Source organism: Diospyros lotus, chromosome 2 (genome assembly GCF_014633365.1).
Source record: "Diospyros lotus cultivar Yz01 chromosome 2, ASM1463336v1, whole genome shotgun sequence".
NCBI classification, from domain to species: domain Eukaryota; kingdom Viridiplantae; phylum Streptophyta; class Magnoliopsida; order Ericales; family Ebenaceae; genus Diospyros; species Diospyros lotus.
In genome coordinates, this window is record NC_068339.1 from 14,528,666 (window position 1) to 14,548,424 (window position 19,759).

Genomic DNA, 19,759 nt, shown 5'->3' on the forward strand with positions numbered 1-19,759 from the left:
TGGAAAGTTTCTGCCAGCAGTGGTTGGTGGTGGCCTTGGTCGCGGCGATTATGTACATATATATTTTTACATATTCTGTTTTGTAATTATTTTAGTTTATATTGTAAATATTGATATTTAATTATGAATTTGTATTGAAGATGTTGAAGTTAAATTGAATTTGTATTTAATTTGTGATATTTGAATATTGTGAAAGTTAAAATTAAATTGATTTGTATTTGTTTTGTGAATTTTTGAATTAAAATAATTAAGCTTATTGAAGAATTGAATGGGAAGTAGTTTTTGTTAATTTTATTTGAAATTATTAATGTGTAGATATATTTTAAATTTATATTAAATAAAATTTAAAAAATAATTAAATAATTTTGTGTGATAATAGAGATTGAGTTGTACTCTTTTAAATTTGTCTAACCAGATAGATAGAGAAGGATCATGAGCGATACCAACCATTTTTGTTCAAAAATTTGTTCATTTGGGATTGGCTCTATTTTAATTTATCAAGTAAATTATGATCTCGATTAAAAGTTTATTTAATATTAAAATTCATAAATTATATATATGTACATAATGAGTATTATTAAATCATAAAAGAAGAAAGACACTTTTTTATAAATAAGGGACCTATCAACTCATTTTCCACCTTGATGGTAGAGTAATAGGTTGGTTTCCTCCTTACAGATAAATTAGGCCATGTTAAGTGACGGTAAATATAAATGAATCCAACGAGTGAATGTAAATATAAATTAGGCCATGTTAAGTGACTTTTCTTTTTACGAATAAAGAATTAATTTTTCTTTTAATAAAGTGTACAATACACTTTAAGTGTTTGTTTACTATATAATTATTATATCATTTACAAGAAAATTATTTTCACCATTAACTTTCACATTAATATAAATTTAAATAAATTATATTAAATAAATTAAAATTTAACTTTATACACATTAATAAATATAAATATAAATTTAATATTAAATTAATTTAAATTTAATTTAATAAATATCTAAATTCAAATAAAATTAACAATAACTACTTATCATTCAATTCTTAAATAAACTTAATAATTTTAATTTAAAAATTCACAAAATAAATATAATTCAATTTAATTTATTAATATTTAAACCTTCACAAATTCAATTTAACTTCAACATCTTCAATACAAATTCACAATTAAATATCAATATTTACAATATAAATTAAAATAATTACAAAACAGAATATGTAAAAATATGTATATATGTAACCGCTGCAACCAACGTCGCCGACGACCACTGCCGGCAGAAGCTTCCCATGATCAAAGCTTACCATCACAAACACCGAGTCAAGAGAGATAACATACAAAAAAATAAGACATATTTAACAGTTAAATTTTAATAGATTTGATTTTTAATTTTTGGTCAAATTTAAAAATGCACTGATAGTCATCACCGGCCACCGTAACTGATGGTTTCTGGCGATCAGAGGTGACCACCTGTTGCCAAGGGCCCATCAACCAACATACCCAAAAATCAACAAGATCCAATGGCCCAATCTCCCTAAATCTAACATTAAAGTCTCGGCCAAATCCAAAACCTATTTAAACGCACTGCCAATCGCCACCGACCACCATAGCCTGTGGTTTCCAACAATTCGAGGCAACCACCCAACACTCTTATCCCCATTGACCATACCCAAAAAGTAACAAGATCCAATAGCCGAATCTCCATAAATCTAAGTTTAAAATCTTTGGCCAAACCCAACACTCACATATACCATTACTAATAAAACTAAAGACTCACCTCTTTGTAGGTCGGACTCGGATTGAGCCGAGGCACGTCGGAGACGCTGTCACACGAGGATGGAGAGAGAGAAATGGCCGGAACATGCCCAAGGGAAAATTGGGGCTCGGTCGGACGTGCAAGAGAAAAAGAGAGTGAGATGGCCTTGGAGGAAGGGAGGAATAAGCCTCCCCGAAAGGGGAGCATGAAAGAGAGAGAGAGAGAGAGAAGGCTAGAATGATAGGAAAGAGAGTCTGGCAGAGAATATGGGGCCGGGGGGGAGAGAATTATTTTTGAAATTTCAGCTTCTTCTCTTTATTAAAGATATTGCGATATTTTGCACCAAAATTTAGCGAAAACTCTTGGGTGGCACTTCTTCGGCCGAATAGTATTATCCATGAAATTTATTCTCGGCACTAGTCAACCCTTCGCTCCATGTGTGGGTGTCTAACTGTCTATATATATACACAGAGAGACAGAGAGGGAGAGATCGGCCGAAGCATCAACAAACTACACAGGACAGCCATATATGAGCAGCAAGAGCTGCAGAAAATGTCTGGAAGAGACGACGATCTCCTCCTTCTTCCCCACCAAGCAGAAACTTGCTTTCTCCCCATTCTTTCCGCCCTTCTCCATTCCTTTCAGATCGTCTTCACAAACTTCACCTTCTTCTTCTCCATCTTCTTCCTCACCACCTTCCCCCTCTCTCTCCTCCTCTTCTCCCTTTCCCTCCTCTCCCACCCCATCAAATCCCAAATTCACTACCTCGAATCCCTGGCCATCGCCGCCCCGACCCTCTTCGAGGCCCGCCACCTCCGGGCAGAGTCCCGGCCCGCCGCCGCCGCCCTCCTCCACCTCCGAACCGTCTTCTTCCTCCCCTGCTACTCTCTCTCCCTCGTCGCGGCAGTCGCCACCGTCACCTCCTCCCATATCTCATGCTCCGGTCGGCGCCCCACCATGCACGCGGCGACGGCCACGGTTAGACTCGCGTGGAAGCGGGCACTGGCCACCTCCATCTGCGTCTACGTCGTCATGCTGGGTTTCGTGCATGCATGGCGCACTTTAGTGCCGCTGCTCGAAGCGCAGACATCCAGCCTCCTCGCCGGCTTCGCAGTCGGGATCGGTGTGGCGATGGAGACGTACTTGGCAGCGGTCCTGAGTTTGGCGATGGTGGTCTCTATACTTGAGGATCGGGCGGGGTGGGAAGCGGTTCGGATCGGGTCAGGCCTGATGGAGGGGAGGAGGATTAGCGGGTGGGTTTTGTCTGGTGGGTTGGGTTTGGTTTCGGGCATGATTAACCGGAAGCTGGAGGAGAAGATGGAGGGTCAGGATGTAATGAGGGGAGGATGGACGGCGGTGATGAAGTGGTTGGGGGAGAATGCGGGTTTGGTTGGTTGGTTCGGATTGGTAGTGGAGTGGAGCTACATTGTCACCTCTGTATTTTATTTTGAGAGTCGGAGAAGGAAGTTGGGTGTGGAAGAAGAAAAAAGTAGTGATGCAGTAGTTTAATTAAAGGAACACTTAACTTAGGGACGAAGAGAGATTACGTTTTTTTTTTTTTTTTTTATGACTTGGAACATCCTATCTGATTAGGAAGATCCTTTGTGAATTTGAATTTAATGTTTGAGGTCTCTTTAGTTTACTTTATGTATATACATATACATATATATATATGCTAAATTTTAAAGTACAATTAGTTTACATAAAAATAATTTTGGGTGCAGTTTATCATGAGCAAGTAGTTTGAGGCTTTGAGCTGATAGGAGGAGTTGTTGGACAAGCAGTAAACGAGTAAACCACATACCTGGTATGCTAAACTAAATCCCATGAGCTAGCTATCATTAAAATGACTTAAATATAGTGATCAGATATTACAGCTGAAAATACATCGAAACATATCATGAACCCAACAAAAAGTGGCCTTCATTTGATTGACATTTAAATATTTTTCTTTTTGTGTGTGTGTGTGTGAAAAGTGGCCTTCACTTGATTGACATTTAAATATTTTTCTTTTGTGTGTGTGTGTGTGTGTGTGTGTGAAAGGTCACATAGGAGCTACTCATAAGGTTTAATAGTTGGGAAGCATGAAAATTTAGACAATTAGATTAAGTCCATATTAGGTTAGAGAACAATAAATTTAATAAAAAAATAAATATTATAACAAACTTCATATTGGCATTTGGAATAGCATTTCATTAAAACTTTATAGAAGCATCATTTTAGGAAGATAAAGATGACTGATCCAAGAAAGGAAATAAAGTAAAATCATATGAGAGTGAGTGAGATGTCAGGGTTCTGAGAAGTGGGAAGAAAGAGCTGAATCAAAGAGAGCATCAGATGCCCCCTTGCTTTTTTCTTTTCTGGCCATCCAAACAAGACCTGGCTGTGGGATCGATCCGCTGGTGAGGTGTCAACCATAGACTTGGCTGCCTTTGCACGAAAAGTTCTGTTTAACTTAATCGGAACAACATATAAGTACCAGAATTTGACATCTGGGTGCAATGCCAGCAAGGATGTTACTGGTACATATAATGGTATCAAACAGGGTACATATATTCATATAACTAGAGTTGGGGCTTCATCAACGATTCTAAAGTACCACCAACATTAAACACCCAATGAAAACTTCTACAGAATGGTATTGACAAGTCACAAGAAACCACACCAACACACAAGCATCTTCATCTTCATCTTCATCTTCATCTTCTGTAGCTGATCCGGTGCATGTGGTCTTTGTCTTTCACAACTCAGCCTGGCTTCCTCATTCTCCCTGCAATAGCCCACCAGCATTGGGCTTAAAAAACTAACAAAAAAAGAAAAGGTCTTCTATTTGGTATTTTTCATACAAATTAATCCCAATAATCAGAAGAAAATTGATTTCAGCCATCAAAACCCACAAATAAACCTTCAAGATACAGATCACACTTTTCTCCTAAAGCCTATCACTGAGTAGGCAATTTAACTGTCTGTTATTAGCCAAAAATTGAAGCAATTAACTCAAACGACAAGCTTTTGTCCAATTTATATATGTGCAACATCAAAAAAGTGCAAACTCCTCAAAAAGATCTACAAAACTAAAGAGCCAAAATAAGACGATCCTAAAATTCTATGGCAGGAAATTAGAATGGCGTCCACAATGCATGAGGATCCCCATTTTAAGAGGGTCAGGGAAGTCATTTCTATATCCTGCCTTTACAAAGAGACTCTTTCCACAATCTATACCAAGAAATTACAAGGAAAAAGAAAATGCATGTGGTATCAAAATAAACTATTGCAATTGATGTGTCTTTTTAGGATTAGTATCATCCTTAGGGCTTAGGCACTTCATGCTGGAAAACCAAAAAATTAACTACTAGTCCCACATCACAATAAAGAGGAGCATAAAAAAAATGTATTCAATGCATTTTCAACTGGGTATGAATTCCAAACAGTGAGGTACAAAGTCACTCTCTTGCAGTCATTTGTCAAACTATTCAAATATTCTTATCAGCTAAGATTTTATTGCCAAATATAAACCATCTCTTCTAGTCAACCAAAAATGTAATGCTAAAAGTACTAATTAGAATATTATGGATTATGGAAGAACTAAATAAGGTAAATACTCAACCATATCTGCATACAAAAACAAAAAACAAAAAATCAATTTCCTACCACGAAGCAATGCAGACATGATAGAACTAAAAGAACCACCAAGAATTGTCAATCATTGATGTTCAAAAGAATGTTGAAAGTTACAAAATCAAGTATATCAAGCATTTTGGATCATTACCTGTCTAGGGATTGAATCATAACCCAAGACTCCATGAGCTCTATCAAGTAAATTTAGGCTTTCAATGTAAGGATTAGCAGACAGATAGGTTCCACCCCTACGAATTCCAAGATCCTGAGCCTGTTCAGCATGTGGGTCATAAGAAACTAGTTTGCCATCACTTGTTACCATCAGAAGATCCCGATTCTTCCTGATTCCAAACATTTGGGTCACTCCTTGAAATGGATCTATTTCTATATTGAAAAGTTTTGTCCAAGAATTATCCACGCCATACTTTTCCATCACCCAAACACTGTAACATCCATTGGAAGAACTTTGATGGTAGTGGAACAAAGAAAGCAATTCACCACATGCTGCAATAGAGATTGTCAGCGGACCCTTGTTGACCAATGTGTTTGGAACACTCATCTCCTTGAAGACCTCATCACTAAAATCAAAAGCCACAATCACATTAAAAAACCCACCGGTCTTGGTCAAACCGAATGCAGCCCAGTACACAACAGTATTCAGAGTAGCCTGTGATGCAAAACTATTAAATATCTCGTACTGAGGCGCACCAGCATTTATTCCCGTCCAAGTACCAGTACTCAGTTTATAAAGCTCAACTTTATAAAGCTCAACCTCAGATGGAACCTTACTCAACCCAGTTCTTCCTGGAACATAAGGCATTCTCAGCACCTTGTAATCATTAGTCTTGGAATCAAACCCAAATCCGATAATCATCCTATGTGAACCGCAGGATTTAAAAGTGATTGCAGGTGTCGGAAGGGTCAGAAATTTCCTAATAGAAGGGTTCCATATAAACAAATCACTTGCAAGGGAATCCAATTTAGATCCCACACAAATCAACCCATTACAAGAACCCAGAATTTGATAGTACCTACTAAGCCTCCTAAAAGGGTATTCAACCTCAGCACACAATTCAAATGCATCATTATCATAGTGCATGGTATAGAGCTCCGCAGGGTAGTAATTTACCAAAATGCAAGGGTTGTTCATGTTGTAATTCCTGTGAAGGGCGATGAATTGTGGGTTGCTGATTAGAGAACACCATGATTTGGAGACTGACCTGAATCGCAGCAAGGATTTCACAGGCAATCTCTTGAAGATTTCAGCCAGCACTTCTTGAGGGAAATAGGCTTCTGCCATTTTATTCATCTGTAAAAGAAGTATATTTTGAATTTAGGGCTTCAAGGGTTTTGATGGAGAAAAGCAGCCCAGAAGCCGAAACATTTTTGCTAGCCCTACTGCGATTTGGAAATTGGAATGAAAAGTCAACTTTTGCTTGAGAGAGAGAGAGAGATCGTGATATTTCACCTGAAATCAAGGGTCGAAATTCTGTCTAGTGAGAAGAATGACAAAAATAGCGCTGCTTTGATTTTGACAACGCTGATTTCAGGGGAAACATCATTATTCTTACGGGGAAAGACAAGAAAAAGTGATATTTACTTATTTAGCCTGTTATGTTGTAGCTCTTTTTTATTTCTTATATTGGCTTTAAGTTAAAATCAATAAAAATAATTATCAAATGAAATCTCTAAATCAAAATTATTTTCTCCATTCATCATCATATAAATTGAGTAGGAATCACAATGTCTCGAGTATCTCCACACCTGTACTCATATTTATCAAGTAAAACATATATTACATAATCATCCATCTATGTCCTTATCAAGTAACAAATACCTATTAAATACTGTGAGAAGAGAGAATTGGCAAAATGCCTGCGAGAAAGAGTCTCAATTTTAATATATATTTATGATAATGCGGAACATATTTACAACAGAAAATTAGGCAAAGAATTCTGCCTGAAATGCAGCCTATCAAATCAGCTAATCAATTGGGTCAACTATACCACAATTTCAATATTCAACACTCCCCCACAAGGTAGAACATACATGTCATATCATATGCACCAAGCTTGGTACATATGTAAGTTATCCTTGGCCCATGGAGGGATTCAATTAAGATATCAGCTAGTTGGTCATTAGAGTTCACAAATGCAGTAGCAATATCTTTTGAAAGAACCTTCTCTCTTAACACAATGACAATCAATTTCTATATGTTTGCTCCTTTCATGAGAAATTGGATTAGAGGCAAGTGAAGAGCTGCCTAATTATCACATATCAACTTCATTTGCCTAATGTCTCCAAATTTCAGTTTTTGGAGCAATTGCTTCAACCATACGAGTTCATAGGTTGCTACAGCCATAGCTCAATATTCAGCTTGTACACTAAACCTGGCAACCATATTTTATTTCTTACTTTTCCATGATATTAAGTTGCCTAAAACAAATACATAGTACCCAGAAGTAGAGCGTGATCCTGCCCCATCAGCATCTGAATATCCAACCACCTAAGTGTGCCCTTTTGATGTATCTCAAGATGTGAGTCACAACATTCCAATGACTATCACAAGGAGAATCCTAAAACTAACTAACAACACTCACAACAAAGGAAATGTCAGGTCAAGTTACCGTGAGATAATTCAATTTTCAACAAGTCTGCAATACCTACTAGGGTTTGCTAAAAGCTCCCCTTGTCCTAGTAGGAGTTTGGATCCATTGGAGTATCAATAGCCTCAGCATCCATCATCTATGTCTCTTCGAGTATGTCTAAGACATACTTTCTTTGTGAAATGGCAATACCAAAACTTGATTAGGCCACCTCAATGCTCAAAAAGTACTCCAATTTACCCAAGTCTTTGGCTTGAAAGTGATGAACAAGGTGTTGTTTTAGCTTTTGGATGCCTTCTTGGTCACTATCTGTAATAATGATATCATCCACATAAACCACTAGAGAATGCAGAGGTTGGGCAAGGAGTAGTGATAAAATATTGAGTGATCGACCTCACTGCGAGTCATGCTAAACTGTTGTACAACAAAGTTGAATGGCCTAAACCAAACTCATGGAGATTATTTTAGGCCATAGAGAGATATGCGTAGTCGACATAGCAATCCAAACTCCCCCTAAGCAACAAAACCTAGAGGTTGTTCCATATAAACCTCTTCCTACCATGGAAGAAGGCATTGTTAACATCCAACAAATGGAGGGGCCAACAACGGATAGCAACCATGGTGAGAGAGGCGAACAAAAGTAATCTTGGCCACTAGTGAGAAAGTATTGCCATAATCAAAAGGCCAAAGATTTGGGTATACCCCTTAGCAACCAAACAAGCTTTGAGGTAATCAATTTAACTAGTGGGGTTGACTTTGACGATATAGATCCAACAACAACCAATAGTAGATTTCCCAGGTGGCAGCAGAACAAATTCCCAAGCACCAATAGAGCATAAAGCAACCATTTCATCAAGCATTGTCTGACACCAAACATGATGGGATGCGGATTACATGTGAAACAAGTACTTTTCTGAATGGCAAGGGGAGGACTTGCATTAGGAAACATGGTGAGGGAAACCATTGGAGCAGTGCGTACATCATCAAGAATAGGTGAAGGGGTGTTATCTGGTGTAGGTACAAATCAAGGTCGTCGATGATATGTGAGGAGTAGAGGAGGGGAAGTAGAGGAAGGAGTTGTGTCAAATGGGTAGATAGGGATATTGCCAACATACAAGACAAGAAGGACATCAAGATAGTGTGGCGTGCAGTAGAGGTACGAGAGAATAAGGAGTTGGTCTCAAAGAAGATGACATCAACAAACATAACATAACGATTGAGATATGGGGAATAATACTGGTAGCCTTTTTACAACCGAGAGTAGCCCAAGAAAATATATTTGAGGGATCGAGCTACCAGCTTGTCTTTGCCTGGAGTGAGATCATAAACAAAGCAAGTACACCCAAAAATATGAGGGGGAAGAGAAATAAGTGACTGTTGAGGGAACAAGATAGAATGTGGAACCTGATTGTGTAGCACAGAAGAAGGCATGCAATTGATTAAGTAACAGGCGATAAGTACTGCATCTCCCTAGAATTCCAATGTGACATTGGTTTGAATTAGTAAAGTACAGGTTGTCTCAATCAGGTATCTATTTTTTTGTTTAGCCACTGTTTTGTTGAATATGAGGGCAAGATAATTGATGAAGGATACCCTACAAAGTCATAAGAGACTAAAAGGAAACAGAGAAATATTCATGTGCATTGTCACTGCATAAAGTTTTAATGGAAACACCAAATGGGGTTCAAATTTCAAAACAGATGGTTTGGAAGATAGAAAATAATTATGAATGATCCTTCATTAAAAACAACCAAGTACATCAAGAATAATCATCAATAAAAGTAACGAAATATCTAAAACTCAAAGTTGAATGGACACAACTCAAACCCCACACACTAGAGTTGACTAAAGAAAAAGGAGACTCAACTCGACTCGTGATACGACTTGAAAATGAACTACAAACATGTTTCCCAAGCTGACATGACTCACATTCTAAAGATGACAATTTGGATAGGCTAAGAACCATTTGATGAAGTTTTCAAAGATTGGGATGAACTAAGTGGTTGTTTCAGTGATGCAGTAATAGGACACACACACCACAAGGGTGATTGCTATGTTAAGATGGTAGAGCCCTTGTGATTCACACTCTGTGCCAATCTTTCGTCCCATACCTTGATCCTACACAAGTATAGAGTTAGCAACAAAGGTGATAGAACAATTAGCATAACGAGTTATTTGACTAATGGAAATCAACAACCAACAAAGAGTATAGAGACTACAAATAATGAAGGAAAAGGCTTGACCTTGCCAATGTCTTTAACTTTAGTCTGTGAGCCACATTAGCTAAGGTAACAGTAGGAGGCAAATCTGAATAAGAGAAGAGAAAAGGTTTTTGTTACCATATATTTGGTCAAAGGCACCAAAGTCGAGTACCCATTGTCCAAGAGAAGATTAAGAGATACAGTGAATAGGATTACTAGACTGAGCAACAGATGTTATAGATGTGGAAAGTTATTGGGTTGCTTGGAATTGTAGAAATGCATTATAATCAGTTGTTCATATGGACACTGTATCAGGAGTTTGACTTCCTAATAATTTAGAACCACATCCCTCTAAATTATTAGTGTGACCAACATTTATAGCACATGGAAGTCTCCCATGTAAAGAATAGCAATGATCTTTAGCGTGACCAATTTTGTTGCAAAAAGTACATTAAGGATGAGGGCCACGATTGTGATTTCTGTCACAGCCACCCCCATGACCTCCTCTGTCATTTGGTCTGAGTCAGAGGGACCACAGGTGTAGATAAACAAAGTAGCTGTGAGGATACATCATCAAAGGTTTGAATGAGGGAATTAGCTAGAATTTGATTTCAAACAGGCTCAAGCTCTACTGGCAAACCAAAGAGTGCAAGAACCATAAATAGCTTGCCCTGTTGTGCTAATTGCTCATACATTGGTGGAGACAGGGATCATTTCATTAAATTCCTGCATAAAAGTTTCAAGTTTACCTAAATAGATTTGCATAGCCATGTCTGCTTCTTTAAGGTAATCATGTTGGAGAAAATCGTGTAGAAACAAAGAGACATCACTGGTATATAATTTTCAGTCTTTCTCTGAAACATCACAATAGCTTTTTGTATGCCCAGTATCGGACTGCAAGGGAGCAGTTAATAGACTGCCAGAGAGCTGCCCATAATTGAGCATCATTCTTCTTCCATATTGGACGCTCTACATCAGGAATATCTTCAGCTCACTAGGTCAAGTGATCCTCATGGCCCTAGCCTATGAACCACAACTCAACAACAGCACCCCAGGATAGATAATTAGCAGCAGCCAATAATTTTTCAAAGGTAACGACAAAGGTTCCAGTAAAAACAGACGTGAAAGTGGGAAAATTCATTGCCGTGTCAATAGTAACCTTTGTGGATGTCATAATGAGAGGACAGACTAGGTTCAGGACGTTTAAAGTGTCAATAACTATTAAGTAATGACTGAAACAGGCTGGAAAAATGCTGAAGACACGAACTGGAAGGTTTGGTGGTGGTCCATTGAAGGACGCGAGGCACGTGAAGCCCAGCGCAGAAGGAAGGGGCGAAGCATGATAGAGCGTGATGAGTTCTCTGGATGTGAGATTTCAGGAATAGGTCATCTGGAATTTTCTGATGCTAATCATAGCACACCAGAACTGAGATTCTCAAGAGGGAATGCACTGTTAGTGGAGCACAATGGGAAAGCGAAGAAAGGCACCATGGGAAAGATAACACAGTGGGAAAGAATTTTCTCACACTTTCTGGAATGCCATGTGAGAAGAAATAACTGGTTGAATGCCTGAGAGCAAGACTCTCAGTTTTAAACTATATTTATAGTAATGTGAAACATATTTACAGCAGAAAATTAGGCAAAGAATTATGCCAGAAATACAGCCTATAAATCAGTCTATCAAATCACTCTATCAGCTATAAATTAGTCTATCAAATCAGCTATACATCAGCATATAAATCAACTGATCAGCTGGGTCATTATACCATAATTACAAAATTCAATAGATACTTCTACTATTTTCAACTTAAAAAAATCTATTTATTAGGGCTTGTTCTCTTTACTATTTTCAGACCGTTTTTCGTTTTCAGTTTTTTAAAACACTCAAAACGTGTTTACGTACCCATTTTCACAAAATGCATTTTTCAAAACACAAAAAAAATTTGTACACAACTCAAAACGCTGAAATCACATTTTGGCTGTTTTCAGTCAAAATAGTCTTTGAATCCAAAACACATAAAACAATCCAGTCCTTATCTCTTCTCTTCAAGGTTCGGTTGCCACCACCATCCACGCCCGCCACCGCCATCCACATCTACCATGGACAACCCATCACCTCCATCCACGCCCACCCCCCCATCACTCCCCTTGCATCCCGACTGACAACCCCAGCCACCACTGTCGTTTGAATCGTGGCTCGCCTCGCCTCGCCTTTGCCAGTCATTTCTTCCTTCTACCATTTCTTCCTCCTGTGGCTCCTTCTCTTCAGGGTTGAAATTTGGGGATTTCAATTTTGGAATTAAGATTTGGGGGTTTTAATTTTGGAATTAAGGTTTAATTTGATGGTTTGTTGTAATAATCTTGTGCAATAGGAATGAAGAAAATCAAAATATGTATGCAAGTTTTTTTGTTTTGTTTTATTTAAATATTAAAATGAATATGTAATATAGTTTTTTTGTATTGATTTTTCTTTTCAATGATATTTCCAAGATTTTGGATTATGTCTATGATAAACCAATGTTTTGTTATTTTGTGATTTATAATTTTTTTTAATGTCTATGTTGTGGGTAATCTAAATCTCAAAATTAATGTCAAATTTCAATTTGTAGACAAAAATAAATTTATCATGGAATTAATAGTTGAGTCAAATTGAAAATTGCTTTAGAAAGCACTTTGCAATTTTAATGCATTATATATGGTTAGATTATCAGCTATCTCTTGTATTATATTTTAAACCATTTGAATCAAATTTATAATTTATTAATAAATGTTTACAATTTACTTTAAATCAAATTTATTTAATAAAATATTATAAAATATTTTTTTTTTCAAAATAAACACGTTTTCCAGTTTTCTATTTTGAGAAATAATTTTTCAAAATGACAAAAAAAACACGTTTTTAGCAACCTCAAAATAGATACTCAAAATACAAGACTAAAAATGGATTCAAAACTGAAAACTAAAACACGAAGAGAACACCACCTTAGTTTCTCATCCCAAATTTTTTCAATCAAAATTTGGGATTAGGACATTTTTAAGTCAAATTGGCATAAAATATTAATTTTTTATTTAAACTAAGTTAGATCCTAATCATGAAAATATTAATTTTTTATTTAACTAAGTTAGATCCTAATTGTGAGTTGCCCATCTAGAGTTAGTGTAGACCTAACTAATAACTAGCGACCAACATTGGCTTAGATAGGGCAGTTAGACTATGCATATGCAAAATGCTTCGACAGTGCTCTAAATAAAATAAATACATATTGATTAGCATAAGTAGTTTGGGTTGACTTAGTGGCAAGGTAGATGAGGTATTGAAATCCTTAGGTCTCAAGTTTAATTCCTGCCATGTGCAAGATTTTCTTAGAATTTTCTCTATCCAAACCATAACTTCGCCAGTCTATTTTGCAACATCTTAGCCATTGAATTCGTGATCTTTCTCACCTCCTTCCACCTGCTTTTTGCAGAGAGAGCTCATCATTTAAAGAATTCACATTAAGATTGGGAATTCATCCATAAGACTAATAATCACTTCATTTTACCCCCTCCTCCCCCCCCCCCCCTCTCTGATCGGCAACATTTTCTCTGTTCAGGTCGTTTGATTCCCGATCTTTTGTTTATCACCAATTTTCCTTTCACTGTGAAAGTCGTAGCCATGGCTCTCTAGATCTATGTTGCCATCATGTTAGGCATATGGCATTTGTGATTGCAATGATCAAAGAGCATTGCTACAACCATAAAGCGGTTAGAGGGCTTGTGAAGGGGAAGAAGTTGAAGCTCCATGGCTTTGCTCTGAACTCCATTGTAATGTTTTAATTATTCCTATTTTCCAAACAAGACAAAGACACGACATCTACATGTTCTATAAAGTCAGCCACCCATCCATTGGTAAAGTTTCGACCAGAGATTGCCTTTACTAGCTTGCCTTTCATGAAGGCACTTGCTACAAATTATTCTAGCAGATGAACCTGGAAATATTCACTAAAAAAAAAAGAGGAACTTGGAAATATTTCTATAAATTTAGGGGCAAATCCATGCATAACTCACAATTAAAATTAATTTTTTAATGTAAAAAATAATAATTTTTAATAATAACTTAGTTAAAAAAAATTACAGCCCACCCCAAAATCTGCGATGTGCAGTTTTATACCTCAAAAAAAATTTTAGCCTCCCCCTACATAAATTTCTGGATCCGTCCCTATATAAATTATTGTTTTCAGGAAAAATAAAAATATCATGTGAAATTATATATCAATTTTGTTGTCAGTATAACATTCTATACCACTTAGGATTGGATCATGAAAATATGAGAAAATAAAGAAGACAAAAAAGTTTAAGATGGTTCAGCCACAAATGCCAGACATTCACAAGCTCACCATAAGGGATAATCCACTAACAATGTAGTTTTGACAAATAAGCTCTGGATCATGCCATACATGGGGGAAGACTAGGAAAAATCAAAGAAACTAATCCGCAAGTGAAAAATGCACTAAGAAAAGTTAATGTGGTTTACTACCGTCTAAAAAGGGCAAAAACGATAACTTTACATAACCGCCAATAATATTAAGCATTTATTACGCATTTATCAAAAGTTTATTCAATCGCCATGTTTTAATGTTTTATCGACAGTTTTTTAACCTCGATAATGATAAAACATTTGCAATGGTAGAATAGTTAATCATTACCCAAGGTATGTGCCACCAGTAATGATATGATATTCCTAGCAACCAAAAAAGGCCGATAATGGACGCTATTTCTGACGGTACTAAACCGCCAGTAATATGGCCTATCATTACTAGCGGTCATAAACAGGTGGGAATAACTCCTTTTTTAAAATAAAAAAAATATTTTGCATATATCGTCTTGCATCATGTTGAAATAAAATTTGCATTATTGATGCATGTTGCATCCCTGTCCCTCACTAGTTCCTTAGTAGAAGCCCAAAACAACAAAAGAAATTAAAGAAAGCAATATCATTCAGGGTAAAAATAGCACATGCACCAGACGCCCTATATCCATACACTAAAAATTAATACAAGGTCACTCAGCAAAGTAGACCAGAGATGAACACTACCAACTGGTTGTTGACAAAGCACAAATCGCAGCAGCCAGTCACATCACAAGAAAGCATATAACAAGATTATTTGAGTTAAGTCTGTCGCCTATAATTAACTAGACACATGGATGCCATTCATCATCCACAACAAAATGCGCACCTTGGATAAATACATTCTGTAATGTCATTAGGTGTGCTTCTTAAGGCTAATACTAGTGGTTGGAAGCCTATTTGAAACCAATCAGACATCCAATTGATCACTCTCCACTCAAACAAACGCATCAACCATATAAAAGCTTTAGCAGCAAATTACATCATATGGAGTATTAACATTTTTCGTATGTGGCAGCACTTTCTAAAAACCTGTTTGCTTCAGAAGCTATATAAGTGCATGCAAAACTGAAGAAGACAGCCCAAGGAAGAAATGAAAAACCAACAGCATTGATTTTTAGGCAATTCAAAGCCTAACCAACACCCCACCCCTCACTCCTTTTCTCTCACCCAACGCTGATACACAAACTGCATCACAAGAACTTATGGCAAACCCTCAAAGATAAAATAGTTTATATGAACTTATTAACCAGGAATTTTGAATGGAAAACCTATGAGCTACATAATTTGTGTTGTATATATATGGTTATATTGCCCACGATCTTTATGAGATAGTTTAAAAAACATACTCTTCTTTGTTAATGCCTATTTGAGGAGAACATAAACAATTAAAGAAATAAAGAGGAGATTTATTGAGGTAGTACAAATTTCAATAAACAATTCGTTCTAGCACATAACAATTTATAATGATCAAATCTCAATTAAAAAAGCCCTACCAACATAATGAATCTCTTTAGTAGGGTTGAGACAAAACCATTAAACAGAAAAAATAAAAGGTGGACTATGACTGGTTGATACAGATTCACTCAAACCCATTGAAGCTAGCTTCTCACTTGCTTCGCCAGATTAAAGAAAAGGAACACGCTGGAGTTAATCTCAAAGGTTTTCCATCTTGCTAGGTAGGACATCAAGTTTTCAACAATAAAAAGCAAGTGTCCAAGCACTTTGGATTTGATAAACCCTTCTTTACAATAATCAGGGCTACAAAAATATTATTTCCACAACTCAAACCTAGGACTCTCTAGGCACAAAGAATCAACTTTACCATTTCTAACAAACACACCCTGTGAAACTAAACACAAAGATTGATGCGGTCACCAATCAAGACCCAGCCCAAAGCCAACCCGACCACGCCGCCAGAATAATATTTTAATACTTCTTAAGTTTTAGAATTCTACTTGGTTTAGGATTATACTTTATGTTATTTTAATACTTCTTAAGTTTTAGAATTCGACTTGATTTAGAATTCAATTTCATGTTTCTACTTGATTTAGGATTATACTTCGTGTTGGATTAGGATTTTATTATTTTTAGGATTCTAGTTGGATTTTGTTTACAAATATTAGATGGATTTAGATTAGCCAAATACTATAAATATGCCTAAGATCTAGAGTTTGTAATCAAGTTTTTTTCAATCAAATTTCAGCAACCTATTTGGGTTTTCTTAGCACAACAGTCTTGTTTTTGTGTTTTCTTGAAAGCCAAGCTTCAGCCATTGAAGTTTACTCTTTCAAGGGCTTATTTTGGTGTGTGTTTTTACACACGCGTTATACGCTGCGTCAGGTGGTATCAGAGCGGTTAATCAACCAATTAGATGGCCAATCTTGAAGGTAACGGTAGTAACCAGCCTCGTGACGATGATCAGGGGTTGTCCGCAGTTTGGAGAGCAATTGAAGAACAGCGGAAAGTAACTCGTACTATTCAGCAGCAATTGGAGCAAATTAGCAACCAATTGGGCACCTTACTACGAGTTGATGATGATAGGAACCTGAATAATGGGGTGAATCAAGCCGAAGCGGGAAGACCACCCATTAATCATGTCCTTGTTAATCCTAGAAGACCAGTGATTGAAGATAGCGATGAAGAGGATGATTTGGTCAAGCAATAGCTAACCTTGGTGGTAGAGGGGTTAGGAGGAATGCGCATCAGCACAACCACTGGGGTAATGATGAGTATAAACTAAAAGTTGATATTCCTACCTTTAGTGGAGATCTTGATATTGACGGATCCCTGGATTGGATCACTGAGGTTGACCGAATACATAGAGATCCCAGATGAACGACAAGTAAAGTTAGTGGCTTACAGATTGAAGGGCGGTGCATCTATTTGGTGGGAGCGATTAAGAGAGACGAGATTAAGGGAAGGCCGACAGCCAGTTCAGACATGGAGACGAATGAAGTAGCTATTAAGAGGTAGGTTTTTTCCCCCTAACTATGAACAATATATGTTTGAAACTTATCAAAGATGTGCACAGGGGATGAAGAGTGTGAATGAATATACCTCTGAGTTTCTGCAATTGGCGGAGAGAAACCAATTGTCAGAAAGTGACAATCAACAAGCAACTCGTTATTTGAATGGATTGAAGCTTGCTATTCGTGATAAAATTGGGGTTTAGATGGTTCTGAGTGTGCAAGAAGCAAGGAACTTAGCTTTAAAGGCTGAGTTAATGTTGAGTGAGAGAGCTCGTAATGACAACTATCGTCGATATAGTGGGAATGAAAATAAACAAGCAGCTTTTGATAAAGGCAAGTTGGTTCAGGGAGTGCAACCCTCCAATCCACCCCATACAGTCAACCCTAATAAGGCTACAACGGGGGGAAACATTCGAGGTACTACTTCTAATCTTCTAAAATCCCCTAATCCTTATGCAAAGCCTATTCTTTTAAAATGTTTCAAGTGCAATGAGATTGGGCATCGATCTAGTGATTGCCCTAGGAGGAAAACAGTTAACATTGTAGAAAGAGAAGAGGAAGATGTTGCTGAAAAGGAAGTATATTGTAGGCCTGATGGGGAGGATGACGAAGAAGATTATGGACATGGGGAATATACCTGTGTAGTGAGGAAGTTAATGCTATCTCAAAAGAATGAAGATACTACTCAACGGCATAAGCTTTTTCGCATGAGGTGTACGATGCAAGGAAAAATTTTTGAGTTGATTATTGATAGTGGAAGTTAGGAGAACATCATAGGAAGAGACATGGTGGCAAAAATGCAGTTAACTCCTGAAAAACATCCAAGCCCTTACATGATTGGATGGATCAAAGAAGTTGGTGACATACATGTGGATGAACGTCGCAAGGTGCCTTTCTCTATTGGTAAGTACTCCGACGAAGTCTATTGTGATATTGTTGATATGAATGCTTGCCATATTTTATTTGGGAGGCCTTGGCAATTTGATGTGGATGCTAAGCACTCGGGTAGGAAGAACACATATCAGCTTGAGAAAGAAGGTGTGCGTTATACTTTGTTACCCATAGTGGAAAAGAACCAACCCAAAGCTTCTAAAGTGGAGGGGCGAAATTCTCTTACCATTACACATAAGCACACTGAGTTTGTGAGGGAGTGTAAGGATACTCGAGAGGTTCACTTATTGGTTATCAAGGGAGAAAGCGTGAGTGAGCCACTGAAGGTGAATCAAATTCCAGTGGAGGTGCAAGGATTGTTGGAGGAATTTCATGATGTGGTTCTTGAGGAGTTGCCTAATGAGCTACCTCCTATGAGAGATATTCAACACCACATTGACTTGGTTCCTGGTGCTAGCTTGCCTAACCTACCACACTACAGGATGAGTTTTAGGGAGAATGAGATTTTGCGTGAGTAGGTAGAGGAATTGTTGAGAAAAGGGCACATTCAAACTAGCATGAGTCCATGTGCAATGCCAGCATTATTGACACCAAAGAAAGATGGGAATTGGAGGATGTGTGTTGACAGTAGAGCCATCAACAAAATTACTATTAGGTACAAATTTCCAATTCCTAGGCTTGACGACATGCTTGATCAACTTGATGGGGCTGTGATTTTTACCAAAATTGATCTTAGAAGTGGTTATCATCAAATTAGAATTTGACCTAGAGATGAGTGGAAGACAGCTTTCAAGACGAGAGATAGGTTGTTTGAGTGGTTAGTCATGCCCTTTGGACTAACCAATACACCAAGCACTTTCATGAGACTAATGAATCAAGTATTACGTCCTTTCATTGGTAAATTCGTTGTGGTGTATTTTGATGATATTTTGATATACAGTAAGTCTATTAATGAGCATGAGGGGCATATTCGAGATGTGTTGAGTGTGTTGAGGGAAAACAAACTTTATGTTAATTTGAAGAAGTGTACTTTTATGAATGAGAGCTTGTTGTTCTTGGGCTTTGTTATAAGCAAAGAGGGCGTAAAGGTAGATGAGGAAAAAGTGTGAGCTATTAGAGAGTGGCCAACCCCTAAAAATGTCAGTGATGTGCGAAGTTTCCATGGGTTAGCAACTTTCTATAGGCGGTTTATCAAACACTTTAATAGTATTGTGGCTCCAATTACTGAGTGTTTAAAGAAAGGAAAGTTCCATTGGGGTGAAGAACAAGAGCAAAGTTTCACCTTGATAAAAGAGAAATTATGTACCGCTCTTGTCTTAGCTTTGCC

General features: G+C 37.3%; 2 protein-coding genes across 14 annotated transcripts in view; one reads left to right on the forward strand and one right to left on the reverse strand.

Moving 5' to 3' along the window:
* The first annotated feature begins 2,714 nt into the window (after nucleotides 1-2,714).
* LOC127794660 (uncharacterized) lies at nucleotides 2,715-3,266 on the forward strand. The gene has a single exon (XM_052325908.1). The coding sequence runs from the start codon at nucleotides 2,715-2,717 to the stop codon at nucleotides 3,264-3,266; it is 552 nt and encodes a 183-aa protein (XP_052181868.1).
* Nucleotides 3,267-3,921: 655 nt separating this feature from the next.
* Nucleotides 3,922-19,759, reverse strand: part of LOC127795174 (F-box protein CPR1-like) — a 29,016-nt gene continuing 13,178 nt past the window's right edge. For 2 of the 13 annotated variants that reach the window (XM_052326683.1, XM_052326677.1), the window contains exons 2-3: nucleotides 5,527-6,684; nucleotides 3,922-4,527 (exon numbers count right to left, since the gene is read on the reverse strand). In XM_052326683.1, coding sequence (XP_052182643.1) covers nucleotides 4,519-4,527; nucleotides 5,527-6,684 — 1,167 coding nt within the window. In that variant the 3' untranslated portion in view covers nucleotides 3,922-4,518. The other 11 variants (XR_008021755.1, XR_008021753.1, XM_052326682.1 and 8 more) reach the window with 11 other exon arrangements.

Bases quoted from the DNA above. Each gene is read 5' to 3' on its own strand.
- LOC127794660 (XM_052325908.1), top strand. From the start codon at position 2,715: ATGCACGCGGCGACGGCCACGGTTAGACTCGCGTGGAAGCGGGCACTG.